We start from the raw sequence: 10,000 nt of genomic DNA on the forward strand, positions 1-10,000 counted from the left end.
CAACTGAAAAAAGAAAGAAAGAAAGAGGGGCATGCATTATTCACTCTTAAAATAAAATGAAACTATAAAAAATCACTTAAAGAAAAATACCCTACTAAAAAAAATATATGGTCTCATAACTAGCATTCAATGTTTGACATATAACATGAAACATAATTATAACTTACAAGACTTTTATAACTTTTAAACAAAAAAAAAAGATAAAATATTAACTTGCATTTACAGATATAGCTCTTCCATACCTTAAAAATAAATAATACAAAAAAAGCCTTTACTTTTTTAACCATACTCACTCCTCAGATACATACATACATATGTATGCGTCAATATCTGTGTAACTGTATTGGCATGTAGATATTCAGTGAGTGAGTGTATGTGTAGCAAAAATGAAAGTAAGTTTGATTAAGTAAGTGCAATCATTAACATTTTAATTACATTCAAAATAAGCAATTACAAGCATACTTAGGATCTAGTTTCTTTTTTCATAAAAAGCATTAGTATTTGCAAATCATAAATGCAAAGGGTTGTTTACAGCAGGTTAGGTGCTCAAATATCTACAGGGCAAAAAACCCAATCATATTAAGTACATCCACATGTCATGTAAAATGTTCTAATATTTAAAATCACTTAAAATAGAATCAAGACTAATTATGGAATTCTTGTGCAAACAGTAATTCAGTATTTACCCTTAAATCTTTATATCTGAATAACTTTCCAACATAAAAATACAGTGTAATGGAGGAAAAATAATTCTGTTTCATGTAAATCAGGACCTGCTCTACTAATAACTACAAAAGTAATATATCCATAAAATATCCACTATTTCAACCATAAAACAATTTAAAATCCTGAATATGAACTCTTACAAATGTTATTTTCTGTTAGCACAAGAAACCTTTAATTCTTCTTTATTTAGCAATGCAAACAGCACATGTAAGTTGAAGGTCTGATGACCTGTTTAAAACATAAAAATATTTTAGAACTTAAAACTGCCCTTCCCTTCCCCCCGGAACTCTATATTTACGAACAAATTAAAAACAAAACCAGAAAGCAAATAATATTTTGAGTTATGTTAAATGATCAAAAAAAGCCAAAAGTCTTCTGATATAAAACAGACATTTTGACATTTTGGAACCAGACCATTTAAATCTGGTCGCTACAGCCATTAAATTTGTCTGTATTTTCAAAAATCTTTTCTGTAAAATAAGACCTAGTTCTTGTCTTGACATAATGAAAACTTGCAACTTCACATTCACTTTTTTTTTCTTTTGTATTTTTACAGCTAAATTTTGAAAGGTTGGGACATCATGTTATAATTCAGAAGACTAGCATTAATACCTGGCCATTTGATAGGCCATAGGGAATATGCATGATATTTAAATGTTACATTGATTTTACAATATGCACTGCTATGGTATATATATTTTTTTTTATTCACTTGAGCACTAACTTGGCTGCTTTGGCAAAAGGAAATGCCACAAAGCCCACTATTTTCCCCAATTACCTGTCAAGCTGCTGCACTTCTGATGGAGGAGTGCGAAGCGTAGAATTGGAGGAGGACCTCTGGTGCCTCAAGGACGCAGTCAGATAAGAACTCAAGCTGCCGTCGCTGTCGCTGTCACTAGAAACAAAGAAGTATGGTCCAAGAAAGCACAAACACAAGGGCCCAAGCCAGGCACCAGACTCAAGCCGTAGGGCAGGTAAGGCACGCAAGCTTTGTTAATAACACGCAAAAGCTACTCACAATATACCCAGCCAAGGAAAACTGTGGAGAAAATCTGGTGAATTTCAAAGGAATCTGGTTGGGATACGGGACAGGTGGTTACTAAGGCTTTGCTAATGTAAAATTATGCACAAAGTCTAAATCATATTAGCAGATGGTTTGTACATGAGCAGTATTATGCCAATCCTATTGCTTTTCATTCTATGGTAATACATTAATCATCTAATTCATGCTATAATATATAGAGTGGGCCATCATTTGGAATGTTAGACATAAAGCATTTTATAAGATAATGATCATTGTTGTCTGTTAATGTTTGGCATGTAAGCATGCAAGACATACAAAGGTAAGGAGGTTAAAAGAATGAGGAGTTTGGGCAACTTTCAGATTATAAAGGAAAGGAAATCAAGATTGCCCAGGCGTGAAGCAGTGAATTTGGTAGAGTCATGTTCCCTGTGCTGCCAGAGGCCTGCAGTCAGGAAATTCTGCCTAGAAGAAATCCTATCCCATGGACTGGGAGTCGTAGCTTGGTACCGCAATTCTTGGAAGTAAAGTTACCTGTCGGATAGGTCGGAGTCGGAGTCAGAAATGTCACCCTGGATGGCCTGTTGGAGGTCCTCAATCCTCTTGAATGCTAACTTCAGGTCACTCTTAAGGGTAATGACTTCTGAGTCTGAAAGTTCTAACTGCTTCTCCAACTCATTCTTCTTGTTGACAGCATCAGTGTGTCTCTGCTGCAAAGTTGAAAGATCCTCCTTGGCCTCACGCAACTGCCTTCCAAGTCTCTTGCTCTGGTCCTGGGCTTGACTCTCCTTGAGCCGCGCTGAATCACACTCACTCGTCAGACGTTCAATCTGGTCCTTCAACCGGCCTATTTGACTCTGAAACACAAATGTGACTATTAATTAAAACTCTCCTCAGATGGATAAACTTCACAGCATCAGTTACAGATTTCATTTACATTTTTTTCTTCTTCATTCACAGAATAGAGATAAAACAAATTTTCTTTATTCAAGACTAACCTCTAATCTCTGCCTGGTTGTCTGCTCAAGTTCAAGTTTAGACTCAACCTCCTTGATCTTCATCTCGAGGCGGCGCTGAGTGTGAATGTTTGCTGTCTCTCCTTCTAGCACCTCTACTTTGCTGGTCAATTCCAGCATTCTCTCCTGAAGAACCTGCATAAAAGATACAGACACTGTACTTGAAAAAATACTCATAACACTAATGTATCATAAGAATCCATGTAAATATAAGAGAGAGAAATGAAAAGAAGACATAACCAAATAAAAAAATATGTATATACATTAACTCTATTATATCAAAAGAAAATCCTAATCTATTCTTATCCAACGTATGGCAAATCCTATGTGGCACAATTATCACATACCTGTTTACTGTGTTCTAGTTCTGCAATTTGTTGTGACTGTTCTGAGAGGGTGATTTGGTCTACAGACAGCTGAGATACAACAGCCTTATACTTCTTCATTACCTCAGCCACCTCTTCTTCACTCTCTTCCAGCTGAAAAAAAGTTATTAATTTCATCACTGATATCAAAAATGAAAGAACATCTTTATTATAGCACCTCAAAATTATACTGTGCCAAAGATTCACTTTTAAGGCCACTAACCTGTGTTTGCAACTCAGCCTTCTCTTTGCACATTCTGGCACACTTATCCTCTGATTCATTCTTATATCTCAGGGCCTCTTCCAGTTGGGAGTTGATTTCGGAGAGATCCGATTCAGCTGACTGGCGAGCCTTGATGGCTGCAGTCTTGGCAAATTCTGCATCTTCCAACTGAAAAAGAAATAAAGGTTAGCCTAAGATTTCTTAAAAAAAGAAAAGAAAAGAAAAAAAAATCATGGAATGCAGCTAATCAAATATATCTAAAGCTTTCACAAGCCTTTTCTTGATTATATTCCATTATTCCTAAAATGAATAAATGTCAGAATTAATCCTCCCTGTCAAGGGGTCAGTGATATCTGAAATGTGTGATTTGCTTAAATAAACATGACTTTGATATTGATGATGGGTGAGTAACAAATTAATAAAAATAATAAAAACCAGTAGCACTAACCCAATCTTAAAAAGTTATTGAAGTTACCTGTGTTTTCAGTTGTCTAACGAGAACCTTATGACTGCCCTCAGACTGTGCCTTCTCGAGCATAGTCTGTGTATCACGTAACAAGACCTTAGTCTTCTTCAGTTCCTTCTTAAGCTTGTGCACATAGTCTTCATCAACATGGGTGATGGTGCGATCTTGTAAGTCAGCTATACGCCTTTCCAGTTCATGTTTCTCACGCACCAACAATGTTCTCTCTTCATGCTCATTCTCCAGCTGTGCTTCCAATGCTGCCAAATTGTTTGAATCATTTAGAAGTGTTATATTTAATGAAAGGTCACCTCCAACCATCTACCTAATTACATTCTTGAACACTTCATTGCAAATAACAAAACACAACAAATCATAATAAAATTCACACACTCCTTAGAATACAAGACAATTTAGTTCCTAAAACTATTTTGTAAACTGAAAATTACATTGTCAAATATCACTCATGTGACAAAAATAATAAAAAAAGGAAATATTTAATACATAAATACACCTTGGGAAATCATGTAAGTAATCTTATGCTACAATTTCTGAATTAGCTGTCTTTAGAAAGAACTCCTGGTGAAGGCCATAAGAAATCCATAATGAGCAAAAAACTCAAGTGGATATCCTGTTCTGAGTAAGGCAGTTAAACTTGCAGTGTTCTGCTTAACTCTTAGCCAGAGTGAAAGTACCAATCCTGATCTTTATATCTTCAAAAGTGTGAAAAGTAAAGATGAAGAAGCAATCAAACATGACATGCTTTGCATAGAATTTAAGCAGTGCTTCGGTTCAGAATCCCATGTGTAGAATGTACAGCCTCTTGCTCTGTTTTCCCCTGTGGATGGGATTCTTATCCTTACCTTTTACTTTCTTTTGAGCAGCTATTCTGACTTCCTCCAGTTCCTCTTCTCTCTGGGCCATCTCGCGGCGATTCTCCTTCCTCATTTGCTCTATGCTCATTTCTAATCGCACCTTTGCGCCCTCTAGCATTTGCACCTGCCCTGCTAAGTCATCTAGCTCCTCCTCCTGTTGATAAAGCATTCAATAAATACACAAAAAATCAATAAAATACATTCACTATAATATTCAAAATCCTACAGAGCATCTATCACACTCCTTGTTTCTTTGACCAGACAGTAGCAAAGAGCAACAAACCTGATCTTTGATGCGCATCTCCAGGTCATGCTTGGCCTTCTTCAATGTTGCAATCTCCTCCTCAGTCTTCCCTGTGAAGTTCAGGTCCTCAATCTCCCTGTTGAGGGATGCAACTTTCTCTTCCTTCAGCTCCAACTCCAGCTTCAGGGTCTAGTAAGAAAGAGGTGGTTGGTGAATACTATGGTTACTGCAAATTTTATGAGATACCAAAACTGACCTGCAGTGTAGCCTGTCTAGCTAACAGTCTGAATTTACTGCCATATTCCTGTCTTATAGAAGGTCTAATCATCTGAATGCTTCCAGACATATCCTCCCCTAATTGGCCATGTATAAGTGAACCCACATCAATATCATTCCATAAAAATCTACAAACTGTGTATGGTAAATTACTCCACCTGCCATTGTAGAAAGAAATTATTTAATCACTCAAACAATTTCACTGGATTCCAGTCAGTGATCTGACAGCTTCATCATTACACTTCTAAGTAACAGCCAAATGTTTCATGTCAATACTCTATGTTTTTAAAAGCAGACAAACGCTGATGCTTGCCATCATATCTACATTACAAAATAATATAAAAAATCGAATAGGAAGTAAGTCTTTTCAAAATCAAAAGCTCATGTCTGCCTGGAAGATGAAAAAATTCTCATAAGGAGGAAAGGAAAATACTTTGGTCTTTAACTGTCTCTTTCCTCAAAGAAATCTAATCAAAGCAAGTACATAAACATGCCACACCTCATTCCATATGCTGCTCTTACTACTTCACTGAATTGTTGTTGTAAATTCAACAAATTATGACTTCTAATATAGTCAGTGATTTTTATAATAAGTATCTAACCCACAGAAAAAGTGCCAAGTAAGAGTTGAATCAGGCACTGGATATATCACCTTATAATGTTCCTTCTCTTCAAGTGCCATCAAATATGATAACATCTAGGGATTATTTCAAATGATTTTAAGTTTACCTCTTTGTGTAAATGTTATATTCATGTTACATCTTTCGTCAATAATAAATCATTAATCACAATATCCTATATACACCAAGTTCTATATAATTACCTATATAGACCTTGATATACGCCATGGTTGAATGACTGACTTGAATATCTCTGGCGTGGGGTAGCAAAAGTATTCTTCCTTAATGTACTGTTTTCACCTGATCCTCAGAACCACCCTATGTAATATAAGCACATGAGAATCTAGTAACAGGTTCACCTTCGCAGCCAAGGTGACTTTGGTAGGTCAGGTCAACCATGGTAATCTGATCGGGTGTAGCTGGTGAATGTTACCAGGTCAGGTTACTAGCCAGTCTCTCGGGTTTGGGACTATCGTGCAGTAGCCTTTAAATGCGGTCAGACAGTTCACCGAAATGTTCATGCATCGAAGTGGAGGCACGGGAACTCCCAATGAACTGCATACACCAACATGATAAATGTGATCACCTGCTGTTGCCAGAATCTCTTGACGGCGGCATTCCTGACAGGCGTCGTGTATCTGAGGGAGGTCTGGTCCCTCAGAATGGGACAGTCTAACGGGTCCTCGAGCCCCCTCACGCCGCCGTCCTGACCCGGCGACATTGCCTCGGCGGGCGGAGGGTCGGGGGTGTAGGCGGGGGCGGGGGGGAGGGCCTCTATGGGTGTCATGTCGCCGTCTACAGTGCAGTCCGGCGAGGGCGGCTGCGGCTCGGCCCTCTTCTCGACGCAGCCGTTGGAGCTGCGGTTCTCCGCAGCCGAGAACTGGTTGAAGACGTCATTGGAAAGTTTCCGGAGCGCGGTGGTTCGCGGAATCTCCTGCGTCGGGGACAGGACCTCCTTGGTGCTCTTGACGCCCAGGCCTTCCCACTGGGCGATACGCTGTCGCACGCGCTCCCTCGCTTCCACACTCACGCGTTTCTCTTTCATGGTTTCCCTTGACGCTCGAGTGTTTTCCCGGCGATAAACAATTCGTACTTTCTCTTTCTCTCGAAGCGGCTCACCGTATTCCGCCGGCAGTTCAGTTCATTGTTTGCTGCGGGGTTTCTATCCTTACTGCAGAAAATACTAAACACTTACTACGATTTTTCTTCCAAGTGTTTGACGATAGATATTGGAAAGGCAGAGATGTTGCATGAGATACACGGAAAAATTATCCCAAAGCGTGGCAGGACAGCTTGTTCCCAATAAGGGATTGGTTGCTTACGTCACAATTCTGAAGGAACCTGCTACTCCTGCTTTCTAGAACCGACTCTAAGACCAAGACCGACCACCAAGTCTCCCCCCTCCAAATCCTTATGGATTCCCTCACAAGAAGAAAGGAAAAAAAAAAAACACGACCCGACTTCCTTTCACTCGAAAACTCGCACATCCACGAAACACGATGACAATAATAGCGTGTTCGGGAGCGCATACGAATGACCCGGGCCGGACAGACACTTGCTATGGCGTCGCAGTCCTTACTCGAGCGGCATCTCTGCTCTCATGCTTCCCACGACTTGCACCACAGCGCCAGGACTCGTCACCGCGCATACAAAAGACGTCGAGACTGTGTCGAAATAACGCGACCAAGTCAGAGGAATTGACAAAACAGATTGGCGCACCGCACACGAACCTCACTGTCACATGAAAGCCTCCGTTTATAGGTTAACATCCACACTGACAACACGGATTTAATCTCAAATACAATTCATTATAACAAGATGGTTCAGACGTATATCAATCCCCTGGAGACACCGTCCATGCCCATCGCAGGTCCTAATATCAGGTAGGCCTTGTACCACTCACAACCCCCCGTAGGCTATGGAAAATCACTCTACCAAACTCCCTTATACTAATGTCTCCTTCTACAAACTGCGCAACGATATCCAGCCACCACTCTCGGTACTCTCTTCACTTTTTTACATTCACTGCAAAACGAAACACGCGCCGAAGGAAGGGAGGCGCAGCACATACAACCACCACCGCTTCTATGACCACACTGACTCGGTTTCGTCTGACCTGCAGAAAACGGGAGGCGGGAGGTCGGAGCGCAGTTGGCAAGCATCAGCGTTTGTCTGCTTTTAAAAACCCTTTTTTATGACAAATACGCTCTTCTAATAACTACAGAAATAAAATCGAATATCCATGTGAATAAAGTGACATTCATTCTGCGTATTATACGATAGGAAACGATTCATAATTAGCAGAACAGAGGACGCGGTGGCAACTCTCCCATAACAGTACCAGTCCCCCGTAGGAACCCGACTGATTCATGTGTCTCCCTATCGCATCTCGCCCATACCTTTTCGCCGAGGAACCCACTGCCTTTCTGGTGCTGAAGTTTCATGATTGTCAGTCCGAAGATATATATAAATAACATAAAACGGATACGCGAGAAAGGGAAAATTCCTCGCAGCTCGGCTTGACATCTCGCTTAGGTCAATATTCGGCACAAAAACTCGTTTCACACGCAAATCACAAAACATCACTTATAGAATATACACCCAATCGCTGCGCTAGAAGGAAGAGAGGAAAAAATAAACGAACAGATTATTAAAAGTAAAATGATTCTCATGTACGTACACCATGATAAGCCTCATGCCACCTTCTGACAATCGAACTTATAACAATCGCACCAGCTTTATTAAGCAACTTAAAAGGATTCCAGCTTAAAGTAGACAGATTTCAGTTTATCAAAGATTCTAATATGGTCGTAGGATGCTCGCCTTCATAACCCCTGGAGGATATAGGGGGAGAAGGAAGGAAGGAGGGAGGGAGAAAGGGAAGGTAAGAAGAAGGGAGGAAGGAGGAGGGAGGGGTAGGAGGAGGGGGTGGACACACAGAGCACACCAGTCTACCTACGGACCTTACACCTCACCTACCTCACCTACGACAGCTGTACTACGCCTGCCAATATTGGTGTAAGCTGTTTAAATACGTTAGGGAAAGGAAGAGGAAGGTAAGGAAAAGGGAATTTTAATTGCGTTATTTAGTCATTTAGTTCTGTTTATTTCACTCCATTCCCATATAACAGCCGGGCCACTGTTTAATTCTCAACCCGGTAAAAGTATACATGTATATTTCTTTCATTTTCATTCTTCTAGAAACAATTTGCAAATTCGAAACAACCCAAAACAAAAACAATAAAAAAAAAAACACACTGCATCCTATAGCGAGTCAAATTTGCCGCCAAAAAATGTCCCGTACAGATCACATTGCAGAGAAAACCGCGAATCTCATTACCGACGAAGGTTACTTACTCTCCCTTCCCCTCCTTCAGGCAGTGCCACCGGAAGTGACCGAGGCACGTGGTTCTCAGGGTCAGCGAGGAATGAGCGCGCGCCAGGATCCCTTCTTTTTTAAATCAACCTGCCCTGCGAATCTCTAAGATCGAATCCTAAATCCTGGTGTTAAGGATTGCAAATTTGCGTAATGGGTCTTTCGGTATGTTTTTTTTATTACCTGTGTGCTATTTCAGAAATGCATTGGCAACCTTGGACAATGACTACAAACAAGTGTCTTCTCCTGCACCATATCTTTGTCATAAAAAAAAGTCATCACACACATCATTCCACATCTAGATTCGTCTTTTCCCTACCATTCTCTACGAAACATACCACCACAACAGGCAACACAAACTAAAAACAAACAAAGAAACATCCCACAATGAACACAAATTCTCTCCACCCCACCCAACCCCTGGGCCTTCCCCCCGCCCGCCCGCCCGCCCGCCCGCCCGCCCTGCCCCGCCGTGTGGTCAGCCTATCGTGTTTAACCTTGGCCGGCGCTGCGAGTGTCGGGCAGGTGCGCTGGGCTCTCGCGGGCTGCTTCCTCTGGCGTGCTTCCCTTGACACTCTTGCAACGCTGCAGGGCGGTCCTCTCTTACGCCACACCTTCTGGGAATTCGCGATTCTTGCTGGAGGAGGATTTTGCGCTCGAGGATTCTTACGTCCGCGGGGTCTCTGCTCTCTCTCCGCCATTTTGGTGAGAAATCTTTCCGAGTTTTATAGCAATGCGTTTCCTCCCTCCTTCGACCTCTTTTTTTTTACAAACCGGAAGAACATAGCATTTCCG

General features: G+C 40.9%; 1 protein-coding gene across 17 annotated transcripts in view; it reads right to left on the minus strand.

Annotated features, from left to right (window-relative positions):
* LOC113804106 (Myosin heavy chain-like) overlaps positions 1-10,000 on the minus strand; it is a 408,590-nt gene that overhangs the window by 2,436 nt on the left and 396,154 nt on the right. For 14 of the 17 annotated variants that reach the window (XM_070145429.1, XM_070145427.1, XM_070145430.1 and 11 more), the window contains 8 exons: positions 4,973-5,122; positions 4,678-4,843; positions 3,827-4,074; positions 3,352-3,519; positions 3,111-3,242; positions 2,746-2,898; positions 2,282-2,604; positions 1,505-1,621 (listed from right to left, as the gene is read on the minus strand). In XM_070145429.1, the coding sequence (XP_070001530.1) occupies positions 1,505-1,621; positions 2,282-2,604; positions 2,746-2,898; positions 3,111-3,242; positions 3,352-3,519; positions 3,827-4,074; positions 4,678-4,843; positions 4,973-5,122 (1,457 nt within the window). The remainder of the gene's footprint in view (positions 1-1,504; positions 1,622-2,281; positions 2,605-2,745; positions 2,899-3,110; positions 3,243-3,351; positions 3,520-3,826; positions 4,075-4,677; positions 4,844-4,972; positions 5,123-10,000) is intronic. The other 3 variants (XM_070145421.1, XM_070145416.1, XM_070145417.1) reach the window with 1 other exon arrangement.

This window comes from Penaeus vannamei, chromosome 33 (genome assembly GCF_042767895.1).
Source record: "Penaeus vannamei isolate JL-2024 chromosome 33, ASM4276789v1, whole genome shotgun sequence".
NCBI classification, from domain to species: domain Eukaryota; kingdom Metazoa; phylum Arthropoda; class Malacostraca; order Decapoda; family Penaeidae; genus Penaeus; species Penaeus vannamei.